General features: G+C 41.6%; 1 protein-coding gene across 2 annotated transcripts in view; it reads left to right on the top strand.

The window, feature by feature from the left end:
* Window positions 1-19,274, top strand: part of POLA1 (DNA polymerase alpha 1, catalytic subunit) — a 717,861-nt gene that overhangs the window by 190,328 nt on the left and 508,259 nt on the right. For both annotated transcript variants that reach the window (XM_073616430.1, XM_073616431.1), the window contains exons 22-24: window positions 7,391-7,510; window positions 18,037-18,136; window positions 18,260-18,384. In XM_073616430.1, coding sequence (XP_073472531.1) covers window positions 7,391-7,510; window positions 18,037-18,136; window positions 18,260-18,384 — 345 coding nt within the window. The remainder of the gene's footprint in view (window positions 1-7,390; window positions 7,511-18,036; window positions 18,137-18,259; window positions 18,385-19,274) is intronic.

Raw genomic sequence — 19,274 nt, 5'->3', positions numbered from 1 at the left:
AAGATAGGGGAGACGATGCAGGGACCACGCTCCCGTAGAAGTCCGAGTGACGAAACGTACGTAGGGCGTGGCCTTTGACTGAACGCCTTGCTGACATCTCCCTGCAAAGCTGACGCTTAGGAACATCTTTGTAAGCATTGTACACCGCTCATTTTTTCCATTACAATGTGAGTACCCTTTTTATCTGACCTAATAAATAGTGGTTTTAAACGGTTTCACACTATGGAATCCTTTCTTCTTATGTCCTTATGATATCATCCTGGTCCTGGTCTTGCCAAGCACTGCTGCACAGTGGCACATACTGTGACTACTCGTTACCCCTGCAGGGGATATACAGCTGGTGAGTCTCTGCCCAATCACAACGCGAGACACCAGCACTGGATTAACACCTGTTGTATGCTTTGAGGAATCCCACAAAGGACGCCTTTTTTCACTTATAGTGCACTGGGGACTTACCCATATGAACTGTTTACTATCATAGAACCATTTGCATGGCACGTGTGTTTAGCACTTTTCAGAGTGACCTCTTCATAGGGCACTTGTCACTTTGTTATTTGCAACGTTTGTAGAACAACATTTTAATATTTATTTATTTAGCACTAGACACTTTAGAATTTTTTGCATGTCACGTGTGATGTATTTATTGCAACTTTGTGTTTTCTAGTGTTTAGACACAGACCGCTTCATGCTCTTAGCAGTGGTTAATACTGTTTTTTCCTTTTGAGGGAATATAGCACTAGACACCTTGGATGCGATTTATTGCACTCATTATGCTTCTCATGTTTAAATCACCAGTCACTTTAACCCACAGGAGTGGTAATAACTGCCATACATAGGAATACACACGTGACACTTTTGATAAAACTGTATATATGCAGACATTTCTTCTGCCACTTTGGGACAGCGCCACACTCACACACTTTTCTTTTTTCACTTTTTCCGCTCATTCCACCCCCTGTGGAGTCAGCGTATGTGAGGGCAGCAGTCTATCAATTTAGGAATATACTTCCCACCTAGGCTTCTAATTACACCCATTAGCGCGGACTCCCTATTTCCTCTGTTACACTTCCACAGGGTCTCCCAAGATGCCATTGCATTTTGAGAGACCCAAACCTGGTACCAGTTAAAAAAGTTAGTTACTAAAAAAAGTGTTTAAAAAAAAAAAAAAAATACAAAAAAAAAATAACAAAATAAAAATACAAAAAAATATAAAATAAAAAAAACAAAAATAGTTGTTGTTTTATTGTTCTCTCTCTATTCTCTCTCTATTGTTCTGCATTCTATACTGCAATGTTTTATTGTTATGTTTTTATCATGTTTGCTTTATAGGTATGCAATTTTTTTATACTTTGTTTTTTTTATTGTTAACCACTTCTTTGTTTTCAGGTACGCCATTCAGCTGCAGAGCGGATTTATTTATCTTGACAGCAACAGCGTTTGCTCCCACGATATATAAAGCCGTGACTCCAGCGCTGTCGGAGGTGATTTCACCACCAGAATGATGCCTGCAGGTTTAGGTATCATCTTGGTATCATTGTTTTCAGCCAGCGGTCGGCTTTCATGTAAAAGCAATCCTAGCGGCTAATTAGCCTCTAGACTGCTTTTACAAGCAGTGGGAGGGAATGCCACCCCCCCCCCCCCACTGTCTTCCATGTTTTTCTCTGGCTCTTCTGTCCCAACAGGGAGGGAACCTGAGAATGCAGCTGGTGATTCGGCCAGCTGACCATAGAGCTGATCAGAGACCAGAATGGCTCCAAACATCTCTATGGCCTAAGAAACCGGAAGCTACGAGCATTTCATGACTTCGATTTCGCCGGATGTAAACAGCGCCTTTGGAAAGCATTTTATCACACCGATCTTGGTGTGGTCAGATGCTTTGAGGGCAGAGGAGAGATCTAGGGTCTAATAGACCCCAATTTTTTCAAAAAAGAGTACCTGTCACTACCTATTGCTATCATAGGGGATATTTACATTCCCTGAGATAACAATAAAAATGATTAAAAAAAAATAAAAATGAAAGGAACAGTTTAAAAATAAGATAAAAAATCAAACAATTAATAAAGAAAAAAAAAAGCACCCCTGTCCCCCCCTGCTCTCGCGCAAAGGCGAACGCAAGCGTCGGTCTGGCGTCAAATGTAAACAGCAATTGCACCATGCATATGAGGTATCACCGCGAAGGTCAGATCGAGGGCAGTAATTTTAGCAGTAGACCTCCTCTGTAAATCTAAAGTGGTAACCTGTAAAGGCTTTTAAAGGCTTTTAAAAATGTATTTAGTTTGTCGCCACTGCACGTTTGTGCGCAATTTTAAAGCATGTCATGTTTGATATCCATGTACTTGGCCTAAGATCATCTTTTTTATTTCATCAAACATTTGGGCAATATAGTGTGTTTTAGTGCATTAAAATTTTAAAAGTGTGTTTTTTCCCCAAAAAATGCGTTTGAAAAATCGCTGCGCAAATACTGTGTGAAAAAAAAAAAAAATGAAACACCCACCATTTTAATCTGTAGGGCATTTGCTTTAAAAAATATATAATGTTTGGGGGTTCAAAGTAATTTTCTTGCAAAAAAAATAATTTGATCATGTAAACAAAAAGTGTCAGAAAGGGCTTTGTCTTCAAGTGGTTAGAAGAGTGGGTATTGTGTGACATAAGCTTCTAAATGTTGTGCATAAAATGCCAGGACAGTTCAAAACCCCCATCTTGGCATTTTATGGCCTTCAAAACTGTGATAGGTAGTGAGGAGTGAAATCAAAAATTTATGCCCTTAGAAATCCTGAAGGCGGTGCTTGGTTTTCGGGGCCCTGTACGCGGCTAGGCTCCCAAAAAGTCCCACACATGTGGTATCCCCGTACTTAGGAGAAGCGCCTGAATGTATTTTGGGGTGCAATTCCACATATGCCCATGGCCTGTGTGAGCAATATATCATTTAGTGATTTAGTTTTTTGTCATTATTCAATCACTTGGGACAAAAAAAATAAATATTCAATGGGTTCAACATGCCTCTCAGCAATTTCCTTGGGGTGTCTACTTTCCAAAATGGGGTCATTTGGGGGGGTTTTGTACTGCCCTGCCATTTTAGCACCTCATGAAATGACATAGGCAGTCATAAACTAAAAGCTGTGTAAATTCCAGAAAATGTACCCTAGTTTGTAGACGCTATAACTTTTGCGCAAACCAATAAATATACGCTTATTGACATTTTTTTAACCAAAGATGTGGCTGAATACATTTTGGCCTAAATGTATGACTAAAATTGAGTTTATTGGATTTTTTTTTATAACAAAAAGTAGAAAATATCATTTTTTTTTTTTCAAAATTTTCGGTCTTTTTCCGTTTATAGCGCAAAAAATAAAAACGGCAGAGGTGATCAAATACCATCAAAAGAAAGCTCTATTTGTGCGAAGAAAAGGACGCAAATTTCGTTTGGGTACAGCATTGCATGACCGCGCAATTAGCAGTTAAAGCGACGCAGTGCCAAATTGTAAAAAGTTCTCTGGTCAGGAAGGGGGTAAATCCTTCCGGGGCTGAAGTGGTTAAAAGTACAAAAAGCTTAGCTCAATCAGCAACCAAGCTAAAACACGTGTTAAAATCCTTCAAAGCTGGATTCACCCTCATCTGTGTCCAAACAGAGCTTCAGCATTAGCTGGTGTGGGCATAGATGATGTCATCATCACTGTGTTCGCAGTCGTCACTATCACTGCTGTCGTTCTCATACAAAGCGCTGTCTTCACTGCCATCCATAGCATTACTAATGCCACATTTCTTGAAGGCGCGTTGCACCATGTCCTCTGTAATCTCTACCCATGCATCACGAACCCACTTTGCTATCAATTCTATGTTGGGCTTCATCAGATTTCCTCCTTTTGTCAGTCGTGCTTGACCAGATGACATCCATTCATGCCACATCTTTCGCACACTGTCTTTGAAAGGTTTATTTGAACACACATCTAGGGGCTGCAATACAGATGTAAGCCCACCTGGAATAACGACCAAAGTAACTTGAGAAGACTTTGCCAATTTTTTTTTTTTTTATGTCATCAGATGTGTGGGCTCTGAACCTATCCCAAACAAGCAATGATGTTTTTTTCGTTAAGGCTGCTCCTAGTCGTCCATTCCAAATTTCTTCCAGCCATTTTTTTGTTCCGTCTTCATCCAGCCTTTAATATGTGCGCGCTCTGTAATTCGTGGTGACAATTTGACCTTTTTAGGCAAGGTCTTTCTTTTAAAAATGACAGGCCGCAGCTTTGTTCCATTAGCCAAACATGACAGAACAACTGTGAAATGTTTTTTCATTTCCTGTGGTTCTGAGAAAAATAGTTTTGTCTCCCAAACTTGCCACAGTTCTGTTGCTTGGAAGATCAAAGGTCATAGGTGTTTCATCCATATTTCCAATATCTCCGGGGTCATAGTTATGGATCCTTCTTTGTTTTATGATGAATGAATGGAATGACATCACTTTTTTCATCAAGGTTTTTTGGCAACTTCTGTGAAATCTTTGTTCTTTGCCGCAAACATAGAGGAAACCTATTCATGAAGTGGGTACACCATCCTGCTGACTCAACAAAATTTTCAATGCCTGGTGCTTTTAATTTGTCATCTTTAGCCATTTGAAGGGCACGTAAGCAAATTCCCATGCTTGTTATGCAGTAACCATTTTGACAACACTCCATAATCCATTTATGCAATTCAGTCTCTAGAGCCTCCTATGAAGTTGTTAAATCACGTCAAGCTTTTTTTGCCTTTGGAATCTTTTGCAAGTCAGCTTTCATTTTGCGCCCCTCCCTCGCTTGTTTTTCATCAATAAAAAATTCCCTACTTAAATTACTGTTGCTTTCTTCTGCTCTTGACACAACCTTAAGTTTGAAACCAGCTTCGTATGACCTGCATTTTTCTTTTGGTCCAGGATTAGAAGTATTGGGGATCCATTTCTAACAGGATAAAAAAAAAGCCTTGTATAGTTTGAGGCCTAATGCAGGCTAATATTACAGAATGTGATGACATGACTGCATAGAGCAGCCTGTGTTAAGGCTCATAATATACAGCGTGCCAGTGCCCATTATATACAGCCTGCCAGTGCCCCATTGTATGTAGCCTGCCATTGCCCATTATACCGGTGTGTGTGTGTGTGTGTATATAGCCTGCCAGTGCCAATTATATATACGGTAGCCATTGTAAATGTCAAAAAGTTTGTCTCAACCATCTAAATACCACTTTGAAAGAAAGTTAAAATAACAGGATCACTTGGTGGAAAAAAACAAAAACAAAAGAAAAAAAACAAATTCAGCCACCACATCTAAGGGATTTGTAAACTGTACTATAACAAATTTTTGTTTTTGGGTTAAACACCGCTTTAAGTAAAAGCTCTATCCTCATCGCTTATGAATAGTGAATAATGTTCCTCCTTCATTCTAAAATCGAGGTCAGTTAAGGCTAGGAAGCCTCTCCCAGACACATGCCAAGCTTTCATTAGCCAAGGCTTCCTTTTCACCATACTGTAACTTAAGAGGTCACGTATACTAGACATCCTTCCAACACTGGCTTGTTTTGTGTGGCTATAGCATCTGATTAGCATAAAACTAAAGCTAGCCCGTCCATTTGGGTAGTGGTTGAATAATACAAAACAATTGTATTGTGCACCAGTGCATTATATAAAGCTTCTTACCAGGAACTGTGTGTGTGTGTGTGTGTGTGTGTGTATATGAGATGTCCCGCTGTGTCAGATCGCCATGCAGCCACGCCTCCTATGACACACGATACGATTCCTAGCATTGGATCACTGTGCTGTCTATCACAAGAGGAGGCGGGACATCGTTATGCGGCTGCACAGAGATCTGACACCCCATGGGAGGGAGTGGAAACTCACAGGGGCGCCGGCCAATTAATGAGCGTCACCCAGGGGCACGGCCCCACTCCTTTTTCTCCATTTCTGACATTTTTTCACTCGAGTATAAGCCAAGGCGGGTTTTTTCAGCCAAAAAATGGCTGAAATGGCTTATACTCGAGTATATACGGTAACCAAATTTCTGGAAAAATCTGGAGGTTTTTACTTTTCCCTTACAGCTTTTAGAGTTTGTAAAAGACCCCTCACAGTGGCAGGGATTAACCCTCTAGGCTGTGGCTCCCATGCAATTGCTGGCAGGAGAGACAGAGAAGGAAAGCCAGTTGCAGGGGTTGGGGTGGGATGGGGTTGCGTTGGGTATCACGTTTTAGGTTCATGGTTCTGATCAGCGGCTTCTTAGCTGCTAATCAGAGCTATTTGTTCAGCAGAGTCTGCCAAACAATTCTCATATAAAATGAGCTCATAGCAGAGGAGGAATGCAGGTCCGTAGGCATACAGACCTGGCAGCGAAAGGGTTAAACGCAATAAAAATAACTGCACCCATATTTACAGTAAAAGGTGCATTTATTAATATTTTATTTATTTTTGCATAGGTGCCTGCAAGGCATTGCAGCCATGAATGTTGCGCTCTAAATATGGATACAAAACCATGGTAAAAAAGTTGAAGTTAGCCTTTAGGAAAAAGGAATAGGTATCCAGGTATAATGATAAGCCCTGCTGAACAGAACTTTGTACAAGCAGAAATAAAAGCAAAATGACAATGTTTATACTTATGCCTGAAAAATTAATAGTAGTTTAATTTGTTTTTCCCCACCAGTCATCCACAATCTCTTTATGCAGTGTACCTCTACAGAAGAACTTAGTGTATCTTGTCTTTCACTCTAGTGTAGAGTTTTTTTTTTTTCTTTAATCCATATAAGTTTCCTCTTTCCAGTGAGTGCATCAAATTCAGCTTGAAATTTCTAATGACTAGAAATGATCTAGTTTCATAGCATGTCGCTCTTACTGAATCAAGCGACTGTAACAAACTGACTCCGTTGACAGAGATGATGTGTCTTGTCAGCGTATTCATCTTTCCAAAATCATGTTGAGCTGGTTTAAAAGGAAAATGTCATTTTGTGTGCTATTCCATTCCAAAACTTGTTCCTTGAAACAAGTAAATGCCTTTTTTTTCCTCCTTTGCTCATCTCTGGCTTTTACCTTGTGAATTGGTTGGCACAGGTTTCCAAAAGAAAAAAATATTGCTTTTGCCTTAATGTCTATTGAGCTGTCTTTTATGTTGGTCAGTGACATTGCTGATCATGTGGTGTTTGGATCTTTTATTACTTTTTCTAATGTTTAGAAAGCTTGTATAGCTAACATATTGGCCATATTGCTACTATATTTTTACATGCCTGCCCAACTGTGTAATTTTTTTTTCTTTTCTTTGTATTTTAAATGATTTCTCCATTTTAGTTTTTTTTTTTTTTCGTGTATGTTCTTTCAGCCCTTGCCAAAAATTTTCTGAAGTAATGGTTCAGAAAGTTCCAACATATGTATTTTCTCTCACAGTCAAGGACATTGATGGGCGGTCGCTCTGAACGAAACGAATACCTTTTGCTTCATGCATTCTATGAAAATGATTTCTTAGTGCCTGACAAGCAATTTTACAAGAAAAATCAGCAGACAGTGGTAAGCTTCTTTGCAGTACATTTTATGGTGTTTCCTGAAATCTTGTAAGTTTCCAATCAATGAAATTAAGGCACATTTTCTGTTTTGTATGTGTGAAAGCACGTTTTAATTCCTGCATTTTGTACAGGATGGTGGCCCTTTTTTTCTTCCCACTTATCTTTGCAACTTGGATATGTAATAGTTAAAGTACTATTTCAGGCATGGTATATTACATTGGTCTAAGCTGGCCAAATGCAACTGTGTATGTACCATACCTGGCTAATGCCCCTGGAAGCTGGAAATCTCTGAAGTAGACACCACTACTCTAGTGTCTCCATTTGCTTCCAAATCCTGTGCTGAGCAGCCGGCCTGATGCATTGTGAATACAGAGGTTGGCCACTCAGCACGAGCTACATTCAGGGAATGCTTTGCAATTTCTAACTGAATGCAAAGCTTTCTCTAAATCATCATTAAAAAAAAAATAAATATCCCAAAGAGTATTATCCTTGGGTATCTTGACCATGCTGTCATAAATCCCCAGGTTAATACCCTTTGGGATCTGAAAGCAAGTGGAGATCACTGTAGTAGTAAGTGTCTACTTCAGTTGTTTCCAGCTTCCAGGCTCAGTATGTACATAGTTACACTGGTCCAAACTGTACAAATGTAACTATAAAAGTATATAACATGCCTGGGTTTCATGTTTTAAATACCTCATTTGGTCACCAATACCCCATCCTATTGGGGAAATTTCCACTTCCTGACCTATTCTCACTCCTAAAAGTGAGTGGAAGATTTCTTTATCATACATCATGGTACACAGAGCCTTAAATAATGGGTTATGGGCCACCTTCAGGTGTTGACACTGGTAAACCTAATCAAGGAAGTTCACTCCCTATATAATCCCTCCTCCTTCCTGGAGCACATCAGTTTTTTTTCACCAGTGTCTAAGGTGTTGGTCACGAGTGAAGATGTGCTCTGAGGAGCTCCAGGAGGGATCCATGCTGGCTTTAAAAAACCTCCACAACCGGATCCATCCACGCCACTGCGGCCACAGGATGGTACCCGGGCCTCGCATAGAAGAACGAGGTTCTGCCTGTAACGCTTCTCTTTGAGGGCTGGACCCTAGGAACCAGGACTCTTTTTGGTCTTGCTACATTACCTAAAGTTGTCCTGAGGGGTGCTATACAGGTCCAGTGGAGTGGAACCCCTATTAAAAGGGACCCGGTCTTTGAAGGTTTAACTACGCTGCCCGTCGTGATGGGTGAAGTTTGGATCTGTCAGTTTTCAGCAGTATCCTGCAGTGAGGATAAGGTAAGGGGAGAAGCCTAGGAACTGTAAAAGTCCACCTATGCTTTTTCTCAAAATATATATATATATATATATATATATATATATATATATATATATATATATATATATTCTCTGTATGCCTTTTAAAAATGTCTCCTCTAGAGGGAGTATATTACACTTACCTTGTACGATGCCTTTTTCAGCAGCTCTGTGTCTGGCTATAGCAGCGGGTGTGGTCCCAGCAGCCAGAGGGGAGTTCTTAATTGAACAGATGGTGTTCCTCTTCTGAGGGATCTCAAGGGGGTACAGCAGTAGTTTATGAACATACAAAAACAGCCATTTGCAATTTTTTGTATAAAGTGAAGTCTTCCTTTAAAACTGGGAGCCTAACAAACACTGCTGACATAAATTTCCCGCCCCCTCCCCTCTCCTCCTGGAGAGGTGCGGTAACAGCTTCCACTGTTTGTATTATCAGACTTGCCCTTGTTGAGCCTGGACAGCCATTTAGCCCCTGTTTAGCATTGCAGACTCTAAAAGTCTGGCGTCCATTGCGGCCAGCACTGCCTCCTCCCCTTCGGGTCTGCATCTGCAGACCTGAATGCCGTTTGCACGCGCGGACGAGTGTTATTTAAAAAAAAAAAAAAGAGGGGTTCGGGTATTGCAGAGGGGTGTAGCTCACACACTAGGGCGGAAGATGCTAGGGACGCCTAATCAGGTTCTCACCTGAGGCTTAACACAGACGCTCTCAGTTCATATGCTGAAGACAGAAGTCTGTCACACTAAGGGACACGAGCGCTGGGCATGTAAAGGTGTGTAAGCAGGCATTTCCAGCACAGGAAATATTATGGTTACTCAGCATCAAAAGCTGATCCTTGTGGTGTCATTTTTTTTTTTTGTTCTTAAAACTATTGCAGCAAAAACCATATTTTTTTTCTTAAAGTGCCTCTGCTTTTGTGCTTAGCACTATGACTTCCAGAGCTACCACAAACTTACCTAGCATTCCACCCCTAGGCGCTGGGAACTCCAGTCATGCCTCCACACTGTCATCCTCTCCGGAGATACCAGACATGGCAAGCCAGGGTGATTCTCTGGAAGCAATTGGCGGTGCAACTGCTTCTCACATGTAAGCCCCTGTATACGTGAATGAAGATGCATTTTCCTCTGCCCTGCAGGGCTTAGAAGGAAGATTAGCGGCTTTAATCACATCCTCCATCCAAGAGGATAGGAAGCATGCTAGATCCCCCTCCCCCACCTCAAACTCATTTTTCCAAAGGAACAGTGGGCACAGGATGAGGTATTACCCTCAGGTGATCACGGGGAAAAACAAGCCGAATTTTCCTCTGCGGAGGAAACAGTTGATGAACCTTATGCAACCTTGCAATCTGACAGATTGATAATACAAACTCTTACAGAGATGGTTCTTTCCACTTTTTATGCTACTTCTTACAGAGTCAGCTGAAAGTTCGGTCCCTTTCTTGCTTATTAAAAAAAAAAAAACCTTTAGCCTTTTTCATGCATTTTTAGAAGGGCTTATTTATGCTGAATGGCATCACCCGGATAAGCGTTTTTTCCCTCCAAAGAGTTTATCAGTTCTCTATCATGGAGGAAAAATTCACAAAGGATGGAAAGTACCAGCAGTAGATGCTGCGATTTTCAGCATCAATAAAGATGCATAAATGCTCAAGGATCCAACAGATGATAATTTGGAATTTTTTTGTTAAAATCCTCCTACAAACGGCGCTTTGTTTTTCCATAGACACCATAAAAGACTCTACCCACCAAGCATCCCGCCTTGCGCTTGTGCTAAAACACATGCGTAGGACCCTGTGGTTAAAAAGTTGGTCAGCTGAAGCATCTTGCAAAAAGGCGTCTGACTAGTTTCCCTTTTCATTGGGGAAGATTTGGTCAAATACATCCAAATGATTTCTAGCAGCAAAGGTACTCTTTTGTCCAAGAAGGTATAAACGTCCTTTTATTTAAACGGACTCCTTCTCCTGTGCCAGGGGCAGTTGCCTTTAGGCAGTGGTGACGGCATCCACCGTCAGACTCTAAGAGGAGAAAACATTCAGCCCCTGTATACATGATTGAAAATGCGTTTTTCCTCTGCCCTGCAGGGCCTAGAAGGTAAATTAGTGACTTTAACCGCATCCGCTATCCAAGGATAGGAAGCATGATAGATCCCCACCCCCCACCTAAGATCCCTTATCAAGGGAACAGTGGGTAGAGGATGAAGGGTTACCCTCAGGTGATCAGGAAGAAAGGCAAACCAATTACTTCTCTGCGGAGGAGACCACTGGAGTTAAACCTTTTTTCAGCCTCACAACCTGAGAAATTGCTGGTACAAATCTCTTAAAGAGATGATTCGTGCCTCTTTCAAGCTACCTCTAGTAGAGTCAGCTGATCTGTTTTTTCTTAGGTTCCTTAAAGCAGGCTTCCGTCCCTGAAAAAAAAAAATTTAAAAGTCAGCAGCTACAAACACTGTAGCTGCTGACTTTAAATAAGTACTTACCTGTCTTGGGTGCCCGCGATGTAGGCCGCCCCTTCCCTCGGCTCTCGGGTCCCGGCACTGCCATCTTAAGTAAGGGAAACGGGCAGTGGAGGCTTGCGGCTTCACTGCCAGTTTCCTACTGCGCATGCACGAGCTGCGCAGCGCTCTGTGAATGGCCCCGTGGTGTTCTGGGAGCAGAACACGCCGCGGTATAGGAAGAGGCAGATTAGGAAGACTGCCTAGCAACAAGGGTTTAGGTAAGTTTTTAAAAAAATTTTTTTTTTCAAATGTTTTTTTTTAATTTTTCATGCAAATTTTTTTTTTTTTTTTTTTTTTTTTTTTAGGGTGGCCCTCCACTTTAAAACCTTCACTGCCTTTTTCATGCGTTTCCTCTACATGTACAGATCCATGCAGAAATTCAACAGTTCCATTCCAGATCTAAAAATCTAAATCAGTTCCTGAAGATCTTCTCCTTTCTATGTAGTCGGTCAGGTCAGTAGTTTCTATCCTACAAGGAGGAAAACTTCTAGCGCCTATCGGCATCAGGGACATATCTGCATGTCCATATATTTCCCACTCACCAAAGGTTTCTACAGTTCGAAGTAGAACAGCAGCATTTCAGTTTATAGCCTTGCCCTTCGGGCCAGCTACAGCACCCCGAGTGTTTACAAAAGTGCTAGCCCCACCTCTAGCCAGGTCAAGGGCACAGGGCTTAAACAGTCTTGGCATACCTAGACGATCCATTGCTAATAGACCAATCGGTGTTCGGAGTAAGGTGTACGCATTACAACCAGTTACCTGGAAAAGTCTGGGTTGGGTTCTCAACCTAGTGAATTCTCCCTTAAAACCGCTAAAAAAGCTGGAGTATTTGGGTCTGATCATAGATACAGCCCAGAAAAAGGGTGTTCTTGCCCAGGCAAAAAGCTACTTCATAAGAGAGTTGGTGCGGATGGTCAGTTCAAAAGGGGATCCCTCCATTCACCTTTACATGAGGTTGTTAGAAAGGATGGTGGCTTTATTTGAAGCGGTTCCCTATGCCCAATTCCATTCGAGACTGTTGCAAAACAGTATTCTATCTGCTAACAAGACGATCCAAGCTTTGGACTTGCCAATGCAGCTGTCCCCAAGAGTGTCCCAAAGCCTCAATTGGTGGTTACTATCCAGAATCTGCTGAAAGGAAAATCCTTCAGACCTGTTATTTGGAAAGTGGTAACGACAGATGCCAGCCTTTCAGGGGAGCAGTAGTAAGGAAGACCACTGTCGAAGGACTGTGGTCAAGAACTGGAAGAGCCTTGCCCATCAACATCCTAGAGATTTGGGCAGTGCTTCTGGCTCTAAAGACCTGGACTTCCAGGTTAAGGGATTGTCCTGTCAGGATCCAATTCGTCAATGCCATGGCTGTGACCTGTATCAATTGCCAAGGGGGCACAAAGAGTCTCTCAGCGCAGAGAGAGGTGAACCATATTCTATCTTAGGCAGAAAGAAATCTTCCGTGCCTACTGGCAGACAAACTACTTAAGTCGCCAGCAGTTATTCCCAGGTGAATGTTTTCTTCACCCCGACTTATTTTTCGGGCTGTTTGTCAAAGATGGGGGACTCCGGACGTAGATCTTCTAGCATCCAGTTCAACATAAAGTTAGTCAGCTTTGTGTCCACAACAAAGGATCCATTTGCATGCAGAACAGATGCGTTGGTGATACCGTGGGATCAGCTTTCACTGATCTATGCATTCCCCCCTATTCAATTGCTGCCTCAACTTCTTTGCGGGATCAAGCTGGAAAGAAAATCTGTAATTCTGGCAGCACCAGAACGCTAAATTTAAGGGCCTGGCTATTGAAACCCACATTCTGAGGAAACGTGGGCTTTCCAGGTCAGTTATCTCTACTTTGATTAATACAAGGAAACCAACTTCCAGAACTATATATGATAGAGTTTGGAAGGCTTACGTTTCCTGGTGTGAATCCAAGGGTTGGCACCCTCGGAGATATATCATAGGCAGAATTCTTGCCTTTCTACAATTAGGCGTAGAGATGAAGTTGGCCTTGAGTACTATTAAGGGCCAAGTCTCAGCCTTATCAATTTTATTTCAAAAACCGCATTCTTAGTTTTTTTTTTACAAGGGTTATGCGGATTACTCCTCCAGTTATATCACCTTTTAAGCCCTTGGGACTTGAATTTAATTTTGTCAGTGTTACAAAAACAACCATTTGAATCAATGCAGCATATTCCCTTAGTCCTTCTGACAAGGAAGCTGGTATTCTTTGTTGCTATATCCTCAGCAAGGAGGTTTTCGGAATTGGCTGCTCTTTCTTGTAAAGAGCCATATTTGATTATTCATGAGGACAGAGTGGTGTTACACCCTTGTCCAGGCTTTTGCCAAAAGTGGTTTCAGGTTTTCACCTGAACGAAGATATTGTCCTGCCATCATTTTTCCAAAACCATGTTCCAGGGAAGAAAAGTCACTATATTGTCTTGATGTGGTGAGAGCAGTGAGAATCTATTTAAAGACAACTGCTCAGATTCTTAAGACTGATGTCTTATGTACTCTGTCAGAGGGTCATAAGAGGACAGGCAGCGTCGACAGAGCGGTTAGTGCTTCTTGGGCAGTGCGTCACCAGACCCCCATGGCTCAGATCTGTAAGGCCGCAACTTGGTCTTCAGTGCATACATTCACAAAAATTTTTATCAGGTGGATGTAAGGAGGTATGAGGATATCGCCTTTTGGGCGCAGTGTACTGCAGGCAGCAGTATAAGTCCTGGGGTACCCTGTGGGTTGTTTCTCCCACCCCTCAAGTAGCATTGCTATGGGACGTCCATTATGTAATTACTTGAGGCTCTGTGTCCCATGATGTACGATAAAGAAAATAGGATTTCTCCAATCACATTTCAGGACAACGTTGGAGAGAGCTCAGCTCCGCCCATTTTCCAGGAAACTCATGCAGCCTTTAAATCCCTCCTCTTCCACCATGGCTTCAGTTATTGTGTTTCCTCCGCCATGGTGGAAGTGCATGCTGGAACCAGGGGCCTGCGCTCCCTCCTGGGTGGAGAGGAAAGGGCTTACCTCTAGTGTTTTCTGCCTGGAGTGCAGCGACCATCCCAACACCCTCCCAGTACGAGCGGGGGGTGTTCGGGTGTCCCCAGTCTCTCCCTGCTCAGTGGAGCAAATGGCCAGCAGCAATGGCCGCTGTTGTTCGGCGGTATATTCCGGATTGTGCGGTTACGGGTCCTGGCAGGCGGGTGACGTCACGTACAGTGACGCGGCTTCCAGTGTGGGCGCGGCGACAAGTGATTCTAGTCACCTAGAACGCAGAGGCCAAGGGGGCAGGTCTATCAACCGATGCTTCCGGCCATCGTTGATGATGCTGGAGCCGGGAAGATTTAAACCCTTTAAAATCCTTTTCTTGGAGTACATCATGGGACACAGAGGTCCCTCCCCTCTTTTGGTATTTAAGTATATTGTTTTGCTACAAAAAACTGATGTGCTCCTAGAAGGAGGGGGGGTTATATAGGGAGTGAACTTCCTTGATTGGGTTTACCAGTGTCAACACCTGAAGGTGGCCCATAATCCATTAAGTAATTATTTAAGGCTCTGTGTCCCTTGATGTACTCCAAGAAAAGGATTTTACAGGCAAGCTGTAATAAAAATCATATATTTTTCCTGTTCCAGTGACAACTCTAAAATTGGATGCATCAGTGACAATGGTCACCAGGACAAATAACGTAAATCTCCCTAACAAGGACGGACCATAATAAATGCATTTCTAGCCCTTGCCCACCCTATATAGGACAAAAAAGCAAAAAAAAAGAACGAATCGTGGCTAGACACACTGACCACATTGAGGAGGAAGGACTGTATCTCTATGATCAGTATGTCGGAGGAAGTAGTATCACAATGGGTAGCAGCACTTAAAAAATGTTCTGGTTTCATTTGTTCACTTTTCAAAGGGGTTTATAAATGGTTTGCTGTTGGTTAACAGTTGACCCATTTTGTTAGGACTGTCAGTCACTGTTTTCATTGACACCATTTTTTTTCATTTTAATGAGCAAACAGAAAAGCAGAGCTATTTGCATGTATTTTGTGCTGCGTGGTTATTGTACTGCACTTTGAGAAGTCCCTTCATATTTTACCTAATAGAAAATGAGTGGGTTGCAGACAGAGCCTCTAGGGCAACAGTGGAAATTTATTTGTGTCTGCCTATGTGTAGTGTGCACGGCTTATTTGCTTTTAGGTTCTTTTGAGTTTTTACCCTTCGTTGTTCTTAGAACCGTTTGTGCACTTTCCCGTAGTGGTTGGAGACCCCATTTATACCCAGATAAGCTTTGGCCTGTCCCAGGGAAAAAGAGAAAATGGCTTTGCTTAATTACAGTAGGAAAAGGCCAATTAACAACCTGAAAGGATAGAGAAAGATGAAATGCTCTTGCTTATCCCAGCAAGTATTGTTAGTGCTTGAATGGTGTGGATGTCAGGTTAACCCATGTATGTTGCTTATTTTGTGCATTATTTCAGGAGTCAATTCCCCTGCATGGCAATCCATTGGTCTTATACAGCATTATTATAGAAGGCTTCAGAGTGGACTTTGCTATTTTTGTCTAATCATGTGACACATAGGAATGCCTACGTCGACTAGAAATTTCAATATGATCAACTGCATTAAGGCAACCCACCAGAAACCCTGCCACTTAGTTTATATATAATCATCATTTTAAGTTTATCACAGCATAAGCAATGTCCAGTTTCCACAGTATTTCTATAATTACTGTCAAATTTTCAGAGTGCCCTCTTAGATCAGGTATCTCTATCAAAGGGCCTACTTACATCAAATGGTCTTAACCAATTACTGCGCTGGTGGCTGGGGATCTGGATTGAATGGTCACTCGGCGGATACATTACCCAGCGTGTGTGAAAGCAATCGGGTGGCAATGCAGCCATCTGAATGCTTTCATCTGACAGGTAGGAGTCTGCTTGTCAGATTTACACACAATCCAAATGGCAGTAGCCACCAAACGTGTGTAAAAAAAAAAAAAAACCCCCTGCTGTCAGGTCCGTACGACGTACGGACCTGGCAGTGAAAGGTAAAGCAGAATTAATTTTTTTTTTAAAATTTAAAACATATCTAAAGGCAAAATTGTTTTAGTTTTGAATAAAATGGGGAGGGATTAGAACGTCTGTCATTTTTTTGTTGCTGTCTGTGCCCTGTTTAATGTAATTATCCAAAGAAAAAGAAAATCCCAAATTTTGGGTTGACACCAGAACAGGTAATGGAGGGAAAATCTTACAATGGGGACACTAGTTCTGGTGACCCTGGGATACCCTCATTTTTGAGGGATTGTTTCTTGCTTCCTATTTTGGCTATGGGACAGGAAGTGAAGTGATTTTTGCCCTATGGGACACAGATGGCGAAAAACCTGACCGTTTATAATCTTCCGATCCAAAATATGGGGGGGGTTTGCCTTTTCATTTTACTATTAATGGGCCCCCTGGAGCTTGTCATGTGCCAGTACATACTGCATATTGGCACATGCCAAACTTGCCTGTTAAACGCTTCCCCTCACTGCTGTGCAACCACTGGAAGCGCTGGTCAAGAATACTTCCATCTTTTCCTGGTCTTCCTTCTGTGTTCCGTCTGGCTGCTTGAATGGCTGGGCCAATGACGTCGCCCTGGGCTGTCCATGTGTGGCTCAGTGTACTTACCACATATTTTTTTATATTTCGCAGTTCAATTGCACTTTAAGGCCTGGTTCACACTTGTGGCGTTGATTCCCACTGTGGTTCTGCACGCGCTCCCGCAGTCGCTACCACCCACACAGAAAAAGCAGGAGATGCATGTGGATGCCTTTAATCCAAATGGCACCTGCACGCACTGGAAATCACAGCAGCTGCTTCCCGCACCAAAACACGCTGCAATTTAAAAAATAATGCTGGGACCCTTTCCCTGCTTTTCAGGAGCACAGCAGCCTATTCAAATGAATGGGCTGCTGTGCCGGCACAAAACGTGGTTTGCAAAATTGCACTAGTGTGAACCAAGCCCGAAGAAAAGTGAAAAATAAGAGACTTACAGGCCGGACCACCAGGTAAAAATCAAGAAAGGGAAAAAAAGTGACATTTGTGTTGCTATGCCCCCCTCCCAGATTCTGTGTGGGTCCTGCTGAGCCCTGAAGTGCGTCAACACACACACGTGGATTTCCCCAGCACGTTTGCACGTCTCTTCCCGCCGCACAGGCACAAAGATGGTGGCCCGTGTGTGCTGGAAATTTCCTTCGTGCCCACAGATGTGCTGAAAGGGCTCTTTAGATCTTTAAATCCTCTTTTTATGCTTTTGAATTGAGTGTCATAGTAATAGTTAGCAGAGGTGACCACATAGATGTTCATTTGTGATCTAGGTGGAACACACAAATTGTTTTCAGCTTACTATTCAGACCGTTTTTTTTTTTTTATTCCTGATCGCACAAGTCCTAAAGGTCCCAGTATTCAACCATTCTATTTTTTGTATTTTTTTTGTTTTTTAACATTCATAAAACCTGTTTTTTGTTTATTTATTTTTTTTTACATTTAATTTGGCACATCATATGTAGCAGAGCTCTAAGCAGAACAATGAACAGTATGCAGAAATTAGTGATTATATGAATGTTAAACACCAAGAGGAAATGGACAAATGCTTGTACCAGAAACTGAGCCCTGGACCAAAATTTTGTAGGGGGAACAGGGCAAACTAGTCAATTATATTTCCGAAATCTGAATGTTATGTGACAACAGCTTTATGTATTGCAGGTAGAGGATGATGAAGACATGGATACTGATCAAAATAAGAACAAGAAAGTTCGGAAGAAAGCTGCATATGCTGGTGGCTTAGTTCTGGACCCTAAAGTTGGTGAGTGATTTTTTTTTTACTTTATTTCATTTTTTCCCCCTTCCGTTGCTTAAAATTTCTAGATACATTGTTTTTCCTGTGTGATCTTGCCTTAATTAAACATATTCCTATTGTTGTTTGTAGGTTTTTACGACAAATTCATACTTCTCCTGGATTTTAATAGCTTGTACCCCTCAATCATACAAGAGTATAACATCTGCTTCACCACAGTGCATCGTACAGCTACTAATAGTCAGAATACAAAAGAGGTTAGTGGAATGACCCATGGCAAATACACATGTGACCATTTTCCTTCTATTATGATAAATATGTGGAAAACAAATATTTTATGGAAAAACATTGTTTTCTTTAAGCAATTAGTATGTATTATGTATTAACTGGGTTAACCAAAATATATATTTATGTTGAACAGCTCATATTTATTTAACTTGGTTAGCTTGCCGTCTAAGTGTTTCCATATGGTAATTTTTAGCCTAATGTGTAAAATAGCATGATGCTGCTGGGCTAGCCATTCTTCTAGGTGGTGAGAACATTATTATTATTATTATTATTATACAGAATTTATATAGCGCCAAAAGTTTACGCAGTGCTTTACAATATAAAGGGGACAGTACAATTCTTATACAGTTTAATACAGAAGGAACAGGAGGGCCCTTGCTAATGGAGCTTACAATCCTAGAGGACATTTTTCAGTTATCAGGATTTAATTATGCGTTGCTGTCTGCTACTGCTGACTATTTAAACCTCTTTAAATGCAATTTTTTAATATACGCTAACTTTTGTTCTGCTTCAATCTAAGGTGCAGGCGCAGCTGGTTTTTATTATTCTTGGTTCACATGCAGCTGAATTTAGAAATGATGGCACTATTAAAGGAAACTGTTTTTCCCCAGCCTTGCAGACCTCTGTTTTTGAAATGTGAACACAAAGCAGACATTTTCCTTTATATTCACACCATCCTTGTACTGATGACAAGTTCAAATGCCTGGTGTAAAGCTTTGCACCCATCAGTAACCTAAGGTGTATGTTTAATCCTCAGGCTTTCAAGTATTAGCAGATGTTAATATCCTATTTACTTTCCTAACCAGGCTCAAAGCTATTATTTTGTCAAAAATCAAGTGTACTTTATAACTGTCAACAT

This window comes from Aquarana catesbeiana, linkage group LG02, assembly GCF_042186555.1.
Source record: "Aquarana catesbeiana isolate 2022-GZ linkage group LG02, ASM4218655v1, whole genome shotgun sequence".
NCBI lineage: Eukaryota > Metazoa > Chordata > Amphibia > Anura > Ranidae > Aquarana > Aquarana catesbeiana.
Note: the sequence above shows the minus strand (reverse complement) of the source record. Positions and strands in the feature narration are given on the sequence as shown.